This window comes from Scleropages formosus, chromosome 13 (genome assembly GCF_900964775.1).
Source record: "Scleropages formosus chromosome 13, fSclFor1.1, whole genome shotgun sequence".
Classification (NCBI taxonomy): Eukaryota; Metazoa; Chordata; class Actinopteri; order Osteoglossiformes; family Osteoglossidae; genus Scleropages; species Scleropages formosus.
In genome coordinates, this window is record NC_041818.1 from 21305677 (window position 1) to 21320010 (window position 14334).

At 44.7% G+C, this 14334-nt stretch overlaps 1 protein-coding gene across 4 annotated transcripts; it reads left to right on the forward strand.

Moving 5' to 3' along the window:
* Positions 1–2137: 2137 nt before the first annotated feature.
* gal3st4 (galactose-3-O-sulfotransferase 4) lies at positions 2138–14133 on the forward strand. 4 transcript variants are annotated; one of them, XM_018733800.2, is made up of 4 exons: positions 2138–2352; positions 7989–8105; positions 8764–9070; positions 9684–14133. In XM_018733800.2, exons 1-4 carry the CDS (start codon positions 2345–2347, stop codon positions 10638–10640), a joined length of 1389 nt encoding a protein of 462 aa, XP_018589316.2. In that variant the 5' UTR covers positions 2138–2344; the 3' UTR covers positions 10641–14133. The 4 variants fall into 4 exon arrangements, with proteins under 4 accessions (XP_018589316.2, XP_029113402.1, XP_029113403.1 ...); XM_029257569.1 differs by lacking the exon at positions 2138–2352 and adding an exon at positions 5866–6981; XM_029257570.1 differs by lacking the exon at positions 2138–2352 and adding an exon at positions 5866–6969.
* Positions 14134–14334: the final 201 nt, after the last annotated feature.

Here is a 14334-nt window from a genome sequence, read left to right on the forward strand (position 1 = left end):
GAATCCCCGCCCCTACTGTAGTACCCTTAACCAAGTTACTTACCATCAAATGATACAGTAAAAAATTACCCTGCTGTAGAAATGGGTAAATCATTGCAATTAACTTAGTATACAAGTGCAATATTGTAAGTCACTTTGGACAATAGCACTGGTCAGATTAATAAACATACAAAGTTTAGGATTTGTATGGTACGAACAACTGAAGTTGTTATGAAGATAAATGCTGATCCTGCTTCTTACTGGCTAGTGTTGGTGTGATTTTCAACTGCCCGTGTTTTTATCGTTTTCACTCTATTGTATGTATGTGCTTTCCTACTTATGAGAGACTTAGTACAAAGTGTAATAACACATGAGACACCAAACTGCGACAGCTGAGTGAAAAGCAGTTATGGAATTCCCAGCTTCTCTGTTTTTTGTTTGTTTTTACAAACAGCCCATAGTCAAAACAACATACAGACAGTACACCGAGAAAATACAAATACGTCCACATACATATAGTGGGGGCTATATATCACGGGTATGATCATGCAGCTCTTTCTAATAACTTCCAAAGGGTGTCCAGATATCCCAGAATTCACTGGAAATTTCGTACAAGTCAAATTCCATTTTTTTCAAGTGGGAGAATTTTTATGGAGTGAACATCAGGTATAGACCACAGCATTAAAATGCTTTTTTTTTTGCCAAATATGTAAGAGTGGATAGTCTATGTACCGTAACATCATCCAGAAAGGACTTTTAGTTGTTGATTTAGGTTTTTTGGATCATTGCGTGTACCCCAGTCTGGTAAGCTTGTATTTTACAACATTCTCAGCTTTTCATTTTAAATTTGGCTCTCTTACACTCTATATTCTTTGTTTCCACAATGTTTCAAGCTGCCTTTCTACCATCATGTGATGCACATGATCTTCAGCAAGTAATTTTATCATTTCCCTCCGGCACCAGGAGGAATGGTGGGTTTGTTCTTTGAAAAAACTGCAGTTACAGAAGAATGGACGGTGTCATTATTCACTGGTTTAAACTCTGTTAAACTTGGTTATTTTTCAATATCCTTTTCTGGATATCCTAGATTTATAAATTTTCTGTTGTTTTTTTACTAAACATATAGCTGATGACCATGAAACTCTATGGGAAATGCTCTCACATATCAATTGCAGACTTTAAAGTTCATTATAGCAAAGCCTACAACTCTGATTAGAAATGCTTTTGTTAAATGAAGTCAACATCGCATATATTTTGAAAGACTAATTATCCCTTTAAATTGTAGAAAATTAATTGTTAATTTCTTTTAGACTTTTGTGGAATCGGTGAAAAGTGTCATTTCTTGTTCCTGTGATTCTCAGTGAGCTGTTCCTCAGACTGCAATACTAATACAGCCCAGAAGGTGCATGAAGGTGGATTTCACTAAAGACAAGTAATCTCTATAACTACTTTGTCAGATGACAGGAATGGGGTACTAAGACATGACCAGAACTGGGGAAATGATGGACTGGACATGACCAGAACTAGGGCAATGATGGACTGGGACAGGGCCACGAATGGGAGAATGATGGACTGATACGTGAACGAAACTGTGGAAATGATGGACAGGCCGTGACTGAGACAACGGGGAACAGTGGACTGGAACAGGAACAAGAATGGGGGAATGATGGCTTGATACGTGACTGAGACTGGGAGAATAATGGACTGGACATGACCAGAAGTAGGACAATAGTGGACTGGGACAGGGCCAAGAATGGGATAATGATGGACTGATACATGACCGAAACTGCGGGAGTGATGGATGGGTTCCGACTGAGACTGGGAGAATAATAGATTGAACATGACCAGAACTAGAACAATGGCGAACTGCAACATGACCAATAATGGTGGAATGATGGACTGAGTGATTTTACTGAAACAACAGGGTAAGTACCTTGTGCTCAAGGGCATTACAGCTCCAGGTGAGATGCGAACCTGCAACCTTTGGGTCTAACAGACAGGGACCAAGGCTCCAGGAGCAACAGATTTGTCCAGGAACTGAGACAGAAGAAACAATGGACTGAGAAAGGAGGAGTGGAACACAAATATAGAGGGAGGGACTCATTCTTGGCGCTGAATCCTGCGCGGGCGGGCGAGAGAGAGAGAGAGAGAGGGACAGACAGTAAACGAAGCAAGAAAGAAGCGTCTCGGAAATGCTGAGGGGCTTCTTACTCATTTCCTCCTCATTTCCTCGAATGAGCCCCAAACTTTGTCATAGGACCGGTTGATAAAGTTTAAAAAAAAAAAAAAAAAACCCCTGGGACTGAAAGAAGGAGCCGCGCGCACACAGTCCCCAGCTCGAGCTTTTCAGCTGCTCTGCTGGATCATGGATGGGTGAGTGAGTGGATCATGACGGACACTTTTTTTTTCGTGATCTGTGAATGTATATAAGTAAGTGTGTGTCTGCGCTGCCCGCACGGGCCGGGGGGGGAGACTCGTCCAGCCCGCTGGAAAACCTTCCGAAACAGCCGCAGTTTGTGTTCCAGCCTGTTCGGAAACGAAGCTGAGGAACGATGTGCGCCGAGATTTTCGCAGAAACGACCGAGACGAGAGAGAGAAACGCGCGCGAGACGCGGGGGAAGGAAGGCGCTGGAAAAGACGAGAGCGCGAGGAGCCCGCGAGGAACCCGAGATTTTTCCGTTTCGCTCCTCCTATAAGCATCTTCCGACTAGTCAAGTCCAGATGTCCAGTAAAATTACCCGGTTTAAACGGGTAAATAGTTGTAACGTTAACATTGTAAGTCGCTTTGCAGAAAAAAAGCGTCAGCTAAATGAATAAATGTAAATAAAATGTAGTATGCACATGCGAGGAGGAACCGCGTTTTAAATCCAACACCGTGACTCAGACAGACACTTTCTGCAATAGTTCGCTTTTTAAATTTAATAAAATAAGGTTCAAAGTTCTCCTTATTGCTACGGTACACTTTCGCAAAAGTGCAAATTCAGACAGAAGTACAGACATTATGAATAATGAGGCAGCGTGACGTCACACAAGAGCAAAGGGGGCAACCGAGCGGTCCGTCGTCGTCGGATGGCAGCTGGAGTAACGCAAGACCGAGGCGCTATAGCTCCCTAACTATGTGGTGTATGGATAGGAACAGGGTAAAAAGTAGGGTAATATAGAGGTCTTTATAGCAGCGCTGCTGTCTCGCTGCGCCAGGATGTGGGGAGTCTGCATGGATTCACACACACACACACACACACACACACACACACACACACTGGCTGAACCGCTCATCCTACATGGGGTCACAGGGAGCCAGAGCCTAACCTGGCAACACAGGGCACAAGGCCAGGAGGACACCCAGGACAGGATGCCAGTCTGCTGCAAGGCACAGCAATCGGGACTCGAACCCCAGGCCCACCGGAGAGCAGGCCTCGGGTCAACCTACCGTGCCACCGTGCCCCCCTCTCCTGTAGTCCAAAAACAAGTTATTCAGGTTCACCCAGAGAGTGTTTTCCACTGATGCATGGATGAGTGACCCAGTGTAAGTAGTGTATCTAGCAGCGTAAGTCACCACGGTGAATAAGTTGTGTGGGCTCATAACACTACGTAGAGTTCATTGGAAGTCGCTCTGGAGAAAAGCGTCTGCTAAATAAATAAATGTAAATGTATTTCGATCATGGTCAGTCTGTGTGTCCTCCGCAGTTCAATAATCTGACAGTCTGTGATGAAAAAGCTGCTCCTGATTCCTGGTGGTGTTGGCCAGCAAGCCGCGGTACTATCTTCCAGGCAGTAGGGGTGTGAAAATACTGTGAAAAGGGTTGGGGGGGGTCCCTGGTGATGATGATGATGATGATGAGCACTCTGAACACAAAGCTCATTGTAGATGCCCTGGATGGTGGGCAGTAGAGTCCTGGTGATGGACTGGGCCACCGTCTCCATGTGCTGCAGGGCTCCTTGGTCAGAGACAATGCAGATCCCACTACAGACAGTGGACCAGTATGGCGGGATGCGCTTGATGGTAACGTTTCACAGCCCCATTTGGCTCTGGCTCTGCTGTACAGTCCTCTTAAGATCACTGTAATAAAAACTGATTAGACAGAAGTGAGGAAAATTCCAGCGCTGGAGCCTGTAATCAATACTGCCTTGCTAAATAATACACAGGTGATCTGACACAGTGGCTCCTTGCAGTGTGAAATATTGATGTGGAGAAAGTGGGCCTTGTGTTTCAGGATGGACTCCTCTTTCCAACCGAGATCCTCTCCTTCCATGCGGTCTCTTTGCTTGCTTCCTTTTAGATGTGTGCCGGTGGAGTACAAAATCCCTTCGCTAATCTCCTCAGGCGTTAAGTAAAGCCAATACACCAGTATGTAAATAGTAAGCCTGAGTATTTTTTTTTACACTCCTTAATTCATCACTGTCCACTAAATTTTCTGTTTTTAAATTAATTTAGGCTGATTTCAATGTGCACTTTCTCATGTGTTTCTCCATGCTCAGGCACCGTTTTTAAAATGCACTTTTTTTTTTTTTTTTTTTTTTTGGATGTATCTGCAGTTTTCAGAGGTTTGAAATCACCTCTGACCATGCAGTGTGTGTAAGCTGCTGTCCCTGGATGGACCTGGGATCCTAAGGTCGTGGACGTGTGCAGCTCCCAAGCCAGGAGAAGGACAGCCAAGTTGCTGCTGTTGCTGAGAATGATGCCCGGTGACTAGGCGAAGTTAAACGATTAGAGGCATTAAAGCTAAATATAGGTCCTGGAGAAATTCAGGTCTGCTTAGGCTTTACGGAGCAATCTCTGGGATGAGCAAGAGAACAAATAGGATGCCATATGAGTAATTTACGAATAATTTATTAAGGATGTTCAGGAGTTATCGGGATATTTAAGTAATGCAAGCTAATTTGCGCTCACTAATGCTGAGATTTTAGTTTGTGGCATTGAAAAGGTAACGACCAAACCTGTTTGCAGTGCTCTGTTTTGGCTGAGTCACAAATAACTTTTAATTTTTTTTTTCTTTTTCCCCCGGTTTCCTGTTGTCATCCACGTCAGGACCTTTACATATTTTCTTACAATAAAAAGGTTAAGCATTCTTAGCCACTCTGGTCCCTGTAGGTGTGAAGATATTTGCTGAATGTTTGTGAAAGTGTATGGGGTGCAGTGGCGCAGTGGGTTGGACCACAGTCCTGCTGTCCGGTGGGTCTGGGGTTCGAGTCCCGCTTGGGGTACCTTGCGACGGACTGGCGTCCCGTCCTGGGTGTGTCCCCTCCCCCTCCGGCCTTACGCCCTGTGTTGCCGGGTAGGCTCCGGTTCCCCGTGACCCCATATGGGACAAGCGGCTCTGAAGATGTGTGTGTGTGTGTTTGTGAAAGCTATCTTTAACCTAAATTATTGCAAGTTTTTTTTTTTTCTTTTTTATTGTATTTTTTGAGAAAGTTATGTACTAAACTGTGGGGGGGCACACTGGGTTGGACCGGGCCCTGCTCTCCGGTGGGTCTGGGGTTCAAGTCCATCTTGGGGTGTCTTGCGATGGACTGGCGTCCCGTCCTGAGTGTGTCCCCTCCCCCTCCAGCCCTTTGCCCTGTGTTGCCGGGTTAGGCTCCAGTTTCCCACGACCCCGTATGGGACAAGCGGTTCAGACAATGTGTATACTAAACTGTGACTCTTAGTGCAGTGTAAAATTGTGTCTAATTATGTCCAGTGAATTGCACACAAGACATCAACTGACAGCAGGGAAGCGCCACTAACGGTTTGCAGTGAAAGTGACAATGAGTGTTAAAGTTAAAATATAACTGAAGTACTTGAAGGTCGCAGGTTTGCATCCCATCTCCTGCTGTAGTACCCTTGATCAAGGTGCTTACCCTGAATTGATACGGTAAACCCAGCTGTATAAACGGGTAAATCATTCAAAGTAGCTAACATTGCAAGTTGATTTTGCTTCCGCTGAATAAGTAATGGTATATAGTGACATTGTGGCACACAGCCACACTTGACACTGGACAACTCACACCTACCAACCTGCCATAGTTATGGCTGTTGACTAAACAACAAGGGTGACATGTCTGACCACTATTTATTGGTTGTGACTGTTTAACGGTATGTTACCACCGCTCCCTTATTTAAGCTTCTTCTGTCCACAGCGAGAGAATCCTTTAGATGTTACACCTGGAGCGAGAAGGAGCAGGGATCCCATTTCAGGAGTACGGATCCTCACCTACAGTTCTGAAACCCTTCTCCTCGATGCCCAGCCTAAAATATAGTTACAGCTGAGCAAAGGTCCTTGTGCGTCCTGACGCAGAGAGACAGTACAGCTGTCACAGACATACTGTTGACAGTGCTAATATGAATGTTTGTCTTTTCATCTGTATACACGTTTGAACAATAATTCGTACAACCCGTGTTTATTTTTCTTGCAGTCTAGATGTTCAGTAAACTGTGAAGTGCAGGTGTGCCAAAGCAGTCATTGTGCTGATTCGTGGTTGGTTGCATTTTCTGCAGGTGCATTATTGTAATAATAATATCACGGGCCATCCCAAACAAAATCGGTCACCTAACAGTTGTTGTGGTGTTGTAATTTATATTAATAACCCTCCAGGACGCGCACTCTTCCCTACTGACAAATGACACCGGGGACGCTTGTGGTTTGCGAAGAGTCGTTACGCAACGGCGAATGTATACGTGCTGACCACGCCCCCCGCTGCTTAAGTAGTGCGCGAGCTGCTGACCGCTCCGCTGCTGACGTCAGTGTTGGGAGGAGGAACGCAAGAAAGGGGGCACGAAACGGACGGAGAGCTGCCGAGTTCGGAAGCGTGAGGAGGGAAGCGAGCGGGACCGAGCGGGGCGCTGCGGTCCGCGGAGCCGCATCTCCGCTGTTTGCGGCTGTCTGCGGTCGCTGTCCTCCTCCTCCTCCTCCTCGTCGACGTCGGCCGGAGGCTCCGAGATGCGCCGGGGGTTCCGCCGCTCAGCGTCGTGGTGCACCTCCGACTTCGGACCGACTCCGACATGGCTGTTAGGTGGAGAGCGGGGTGAGGGGGAGCGGGGCGGCGGCTGCCGCGGGGCCGGGATCCGGGATCCGGGTGGTGGCTGTGGTGGCGGCGGCGGCGGCGGCGGCTCAAGGGGCCACCTCCGTGGAGACAAAGCAAATCTGCGACACAAGGCGACACAGGGGCCGTTCGGGTTCGCACCGAACGCCGCTTAGCGCATCTGTGGCGGAGTAAAGTGCTTGAAAGCCGGCCTCCTCCTCCTCCTGTGCGTGGCGAGGCGCGTTATTGTCCCAGCATGTCTTTACAGGAGAGCCTTACGGAAAGTGCACCGTCAGGACCATTATTTACACAGCCGTGTCCAGCTCCTCTAATGCGGGCTTACACTTCTCATCACGTAGCCGGGACGTGGAGATGATGATGATGATGATGATGATGATGTTTGGAACCCTTTCTGTGCATTTCCCATCGCACATAAAATGTTGTGTTTATAATTTATGGTAATGAGAATGAGTTTTCTTGGCCAACAGAGCAAAAAATGATTTGTCAGCTCTCCTGCAGTTGAACAGTTCAGTAAGACTTGTTCCCTTTCCATTTTATTATCTCTGTTGTTTCTTCTTGTTGTTGTTGTTGTTGTTGTTGTTGTTGTTGTTGTTGTTGTTGTTGTTGTTGTTGTTGTTGTTATTATTATTATTATTATTATTATTATTATTATTATTATTATTATTATTTTTTTCTTCAAAGCAACTGAAAATGCTTTTTACCATTATTTCCCCAATTTAATTATACAGCTGAATAATTTTAACTAAAAGAATTCAGGTAAGTAGCTTGATAAAGGGCACTGCCAGCAGTAGTAGGAATTTGAACCCAGGTCCTTTGTAAGACAACAGCTCTAACCTCTTTTCACTTAAGAAAATGAAAGCTTTCCTTAAGTTGATTCACCACCACCCTTTTTTTGTTTTGTGATTTTTCTGATGTAAAATGTTTAATCATTGCCTTCATCTTTTAATCATTGCCTTCATCTTTGTTTCGCTTCTGTTTCCCCCGCCCAGGAGGATGCAAAGGCTCAAGCTCAGAGTTCCACGAGTAGGACCGCTGTGGAAGGCAGTCCTTGTGTTCCTTGCTGTTGCAGTTGCTGGACAGCTCCTAGGCATCTTTTTCAGCAGAAGGTTGACACCTTGCTCCTACTCACAAGCTTACCATTCCACATTCCTTCAGTGCCTGTCTTCATGTCTTGCTCGGACCTTATGCCGTGTTCTCATCTGGAAGTGGTCCAAATGTTGTTGGGTTTTTTTTTGGGTCTGCTTATCTCTAATGCACTTTTGTTCAGTGTTCTACAAAGCAGCAAGTAATGTAATTTGCCAGTCAAAACAAGTTTTCACAGAAGGAAAAACTGCAGAAAAGAACAGGTTGGGTCTGTAACACTTATCTGTAGTATTTTTTTGGGCAAGTCAGGAACTATTATTACTACTAACTGATGGCAACTGGGATAACTTGCTAGTGTATTTGTACTAGTATGTTTGTACACTAAGCTACTCAATCATACAATGGGATAACTTTTACAGTACCTGATCAGGGCAAGTGCCTTGCTCAAGGGTAGTACAGGTAGAGCAGGGATTTGAACCCTGATCCTTTGATTACATGGTGACAGCTCTAGCCATCATGCCACTGGCTGCCCCTGTGCAGATGCATTGTCTGTAGTGGAAAAGTCTTCATGTGTTCAACTTTACTCTTTCTGCAGTCTCGATTTCCCATGTTCCACCATTCGGGGTTTTGCATCCGTCCATTTGCTTTCTCGTTTTACACGGTTTCCCTCCCTCTCTGCAGTATGCAAGCAGCGAGACCCCAGCCCTCGCTGTCCTTCACCTCTGCCAACTCCCCGGAGCTGTCCCTTGGCTCCTGCCAGCCCCAAACCCACGTCATGTTCCTCAAGACCCATAAGACTGCTAGTAGCACGGTGCTGAACATGCTGTACCGCTTTGGAGAGGAGAGGGGCCTCCGATTTGCTCTTCCTCTGGGGTACCAGTTTGGCTACCCTCTGCCCTTCAATGCCCACAGGGTGAAAGGTTACCAGGGGCCCCATGTCATGGAATACAACATCATGGGAAACCACATGCGTTTCAACAAGGTAGAGGTGAGTGCTGGTTGGTGATACTGCCTTCTGATACAGCGGTGATGCATTTTATGCAGTATGATTCAATTTAAATAGAATAAACTGTTTTTTTTGTAAGCCTCACAGCTCCTAGACACTGAATGAAAACATGGAATTTGAATCCTGTGTTCACCCTCATTTCCTCCCGATAATTATGTGCTTCAGGTGACTAATTTGCCTGTTTTTTGAGTGAGTGAGACTGACCCACCGACCCTGCCTCACACCCTGTGTTTTCAAGATAGTCTTTGGACCACTGTGACCATGCTGTGAATGAATGAATCAAGTTTTCTCTTTTGAAAAAGAGTAGTGTGGAGGTTTTTAAAAAATTGTGCTTGTAGGTAAGCAGATGTAGGGTAAGTTTCATCGTGTCAGAATTGACTTGCTGACCATTCTTTTTAATTGGTTTTATGAACAGTACAGGGTCAAAACGGCTCGTGAGGTTTTTGTGTTTGGACTGCGGGAGGAAACCGAACACAGAAAATATTTTGTTCACTGTATTCAGACTTTGCTACATTTGTGTTAATGGGATGCACTGTTGCTTCTTGCTGGTTGTTGTTAATCTTGGTCTTATACTCCATACTTTTCTCTTTCCCAGGTAGAAAAGGTGATGCCAGCAGACACATTCTATTTTTCCATTTTGCGTGACCCTGTAGCTTTGGCAGAGTCCTCGTACGCCTATTACAAAGTTGTGGCTCCTGCATTCAAGCGAGCGAAGGGGTTGGCAGACTTTGCCTCCAACCCACAACGCTACTATGACCCTCGGCTTCGCAACAACCACTATGCCCGCAACCTGCTGTGGTTTGACTTTGGCCTGGACCACAACGCCAACTTCTCTGAACGTTTGGTCAAGAAGGGTGAGGCACTTGTGCACAGGGCCTTCAACCTCATACTACTGTCAGAATACTTTGATGAGTCTATGGTGCTTCTCCGCCATGCCCTCTGCTGGCCCCTTGATTCGGTGGTTTCCTTCAGTCTGAATGCACGGAAGCAGGATGCCAACAAGAGGAAATCTGACAAGGGGTCAGGCCTGACAGAGGGGCTGCGACAGAAACTTCGAGAATGGAATGCACTTGACTGGCATCTCTATGTGGCCTTCAATGTCACCTTTTGGGAGAAGGTGCGCCGTTTTGGGAAAGCCCGCATGGCTATGGAGGTTGCTAAACTGAGAACACGGCGGGAGTTCTTGGCTCGAATCTGCCTGCGGGATGGTGGGCGGCCAGTGGAGGCCAGCCGGATCCGGGATAAGGCCATCAGGCCTTTCCAGAGTGGCCCAGTGAAGATACTTGGGTACGAACTGCAGCCTGGGCTGGATAACGCAACATACCAGGCCTGCCTGAGGATGATCAGGCCTGAGATCCAGTACAAAGACCTGCTGGATGCACACCAGTTCCCTCGTCAGATAGCCATAGCAAGGGGCAATCCCCTCAGATTGAATCCTCAAGGGAGGGCTGAGCATAAACGGACAACAGTGGGACAAGGGGTCACGTATGGGATGAGCCTGGAACCCAGCAGAAACACCTCATTGGAAGAAGGGAAAGGCCCACTGAGATAGCTCTCACGGAGCTGGGAGTGGCAGAGACTAGACCTAATAAACTCAGGCCCAGAGATGTTACACAGGTACTGCTAAGGATAGTAGGAAGGTCTTAGTTCCACTTCAGCCTCGCTGTTTCTTCTGTTATGATGGTTCTGCCCAGAGGGATGATCTCAGTGTGTCAGGTGACACTAAGAAGATGGGTTGGGATGGATGTAGAACACACTGCATGCAAGTCTACCTGCCTCTACAGTGAGGGGAAATTACATGGTGTAGGTACAAGCACGAAGAGGGCTGTGGATTAAATACAGGTCCTCCGCGAATTCAGTGAAGTTATGAAGCATAGTGTGGTGTTGAGGCATGCAGAGATAATCAACGTTTTGGTGAAACGCAGCTGCAGCGACAACTTGTGTTAGGGTTCTGCACCACAGGAAGATATGACTCATGCACATTCTTACTGAGTCAGGGGACCTGGGGTGGAACTTTCACACTTCTTATAGCAGGGGGTACAGACAACAGCACCTCCTCTAGGGTATGCCACTCCACCATACTATGTGGGTGCAAGCTAGACTTTCCACCAGCCAGCTGAATGCAACTAGTATAGGGATGTGTGTAATGGTTAAAGGCCCCCCCCCCCCCGCCTCGAGTGGGAAGAAATAGTGTTCAGATGTACACAATGAAATTAATTCAAGATGTCTTGGATGTCCATAAAATCCAGCACGTCTAATTGTCCTCCCACAAACAAGCACTTGCTATTTGAGCCAAACTTTGCATAGCCTCCCCTACTGTCGTGCATGTTTGCTTGATGCAAATGCAAACTAACTGAAATAGTCACAGTTCAAAACGGTATACTCTAACACTTTAAATTTTTCTGGTTGTTTTATCATTGTTAAAGTGATAATTAATTTGAGAGTCCAGAATAATTTTGTTTGCACAGGTAGAAAGGGCTGTTGATGAACTTCTGTAAGGACATTAGTGTAAATGCTAATCTTCTCATGGGCCCAGAATCAGGTTTTTGGCTATATTTTGAGGAAGCTGTTCAAGCCTTATACCCCACTTTAAAGCAAAGAATGTTCCCTCTATGGTACATCTACTAACATGTACAGGTGGGGTGGTACTCTTAAAAAATGTGTCCTTTACAGTGGACAAAAGTGAATGGCTGTCTCAGGAGGATGTGGTTATTGTGACTCACTTTTGTTAGGTGCCTATTCTTGGCAGGGTCACAGAAGGGGGGAGCCTATAACAATCACTGAGCACAAGGGTAGGAAGGTTGCACCCTGGACAGGGTGCTACTCTGACGTAGGGTAGCAACACACTATTTAACGTTGCCAATTCACTCGACATATGGCTTTGTGCTAGGGGAGGAAACAGAACGGCCCAGACGAAACCCTGCACAGGTGCAAGGAGAACGTGCAAAACCACACACGCTGTTCAGATTTAAGCCTGAACAGCCCAAGGGCTGTGGGGTGGCAGCGCTATCAGGTGCACCACTGTGGGAGCCTGTGGCTGTTATGTTTGTACAATTCTACAGGAGTGAAATTCTTAATATGTTAATTTTCAAATACCAATCAAATGGCCTATATGTGTATAGTTGACATAAGGCAGGCAATTGTCCATGGATAGCAATCTAGCTCACTTTGGCTTTAGCTAAAGTAACATAATCATTGGCAGGGATGCAGCCATCAACCACTAGAGGTGTAGATGTTCAAACACTACATTTTAAGCACTGTGTTTATTATTAAAGTTCATATCTTTTTTTTTTTCAGTAATAAAGACTGGGATTTTTAATCCGCAGCTAGGTATGAACTTTAGAATCACTCAAAACAGCTTTCGTTGTTTTACTTGTTGTCAGTCAGATAAAAATTAAGAGCGTCCCAGATCTGTTAAAATCGTGTCTTTCAGAATTTGCAGTATTTCAGTGCTGCTTTCACTTTCATTTTAAAGGCACAGAGACACTTGAAGGCTGAATGTATAGTAGTTTGCGTACCTGGAGTCAGTACAGCCTCACTTCATGTGGAATCCTGGGAACTCGTGTGATACAATTAGAAATATACAGAACGATAGTTACTTTGCCTTAGTTAAAGACTGAACAGGGCTTTAAAATGTCATTTTGCTGTACTTCAGATTTCTGAAATCTTGTATGTCCTTAGTGTATTTCTTCCCTCTCAAAAGGGACTGTCCTGTAAACGTCCAAGTGTGCTATGCAGATCCGATTTAAACGTGTGAAAGTATGAACTTAGACGTTAAAATAGTAGAATAAACAAACATTCAATATTATGCATTTCTGTGGCTGCAGAACTTTAGAAACACATCTACACAATATTGCAGAAGTATTTATGCACAAGTGTTGCAGCTATTTCCCTATGTGATGCTCAGCTGGAATGATTTTGCTCTGCTAATCACTACATGGAGAAATATGTTGTGCCCACTTCACTTCCTCCTTGAAATAAAAGCACTGCTTATGTGTTTTTGATGGTGTTGACACTAACTTTAGAATGTGGTACTGGACATTGCATGAGAGGACAGTAGATTACCATTATATAATGAGCAAAATGAGAACAGTCATACTGTTTTGCAGTAATGGTGGGGAAAGCAGAGAAAAGGTAGTACAAATGGGAAATATCATATTTAGAATAATTTTAAGGCGTAACATGATGTGTTGGTCCTGTGGAGAAGTTTCGTTCAAGAACGGAGTATAACTATTGTGGTGAAAATTAAACAATAATGCCGTTTAGTCTTAATGCATAACTGATGATTGATGGCTGAGTACGTTTTGTATTTATCCTTTTGAGACCCAATAAGAAATGCTAGTTTTCCAACTCCAAATTTAAGCATAAAATAAGCATAAAATATCCCCCATAAGGTGAAATAAGAATCAGCATTGCAGCCTTCATAGTTTGGGAGATAATATTAGAAACATGTCCTCTAGAATGGACAAAAATGAATGGCTGGATCTAGTGAGTCTATTGATGGTTATAGGTTGGTGCATGGATAAGGAGTAATTGAATGAATATTGCTTTGTAGAACAAAGTGACCTCACTGTCTGCTAATGCATTTCAGAGGTAAACAGCTTTTCTATCCAAAATACAAGACACGTAATACATTGACTGGTACCGAGCGTGGATGCTGAAGACATTGAAGAATTGTACCAAACCTTTTCGGCACGCATTGTTTTTCTATTTGGATATTCTAGTAAGATTTATATTCTGTTTTTACACGCGCAGTAGTCCTCAGCTGTTGTCATTGTAGGATATTTGTATCCGGAAACTCACACTTTAATCGTGCATTTATCATTTTAGTTGTTTTGAGAATGAAATGAAACGTATTTAATAATTTTTCTTTAAGTGTGACTGGTGAAATTAAATTGTATAAAAAATGAAACCAAGAGCTTGTGGAAGTTTTTACTTTTCTTGTTACTTGAAAATGATGTATGCTTGATATAACACCAATATAGTGTGGTACCTCTGTGTCCTGGTGTTGCTCTGTTTATGTGTACTCGGATAAAATAAATAAAATGCACTAATTTCTAAAGATTATGGATGGACTTGTTTTATTACCTGTTAGAAGAAGAGGGGACAGCCGGAAGCATAGCAGTTAGCGCTGCTGCCTTTGGACCCAAAGTTCGCACGTTTGAATCTTGCCCCTGGATGTGAACCTGTCGACACAAAAATGCAAACCTTCCACTATGACTAAATATGTTCCCTTTCCAGTTCTT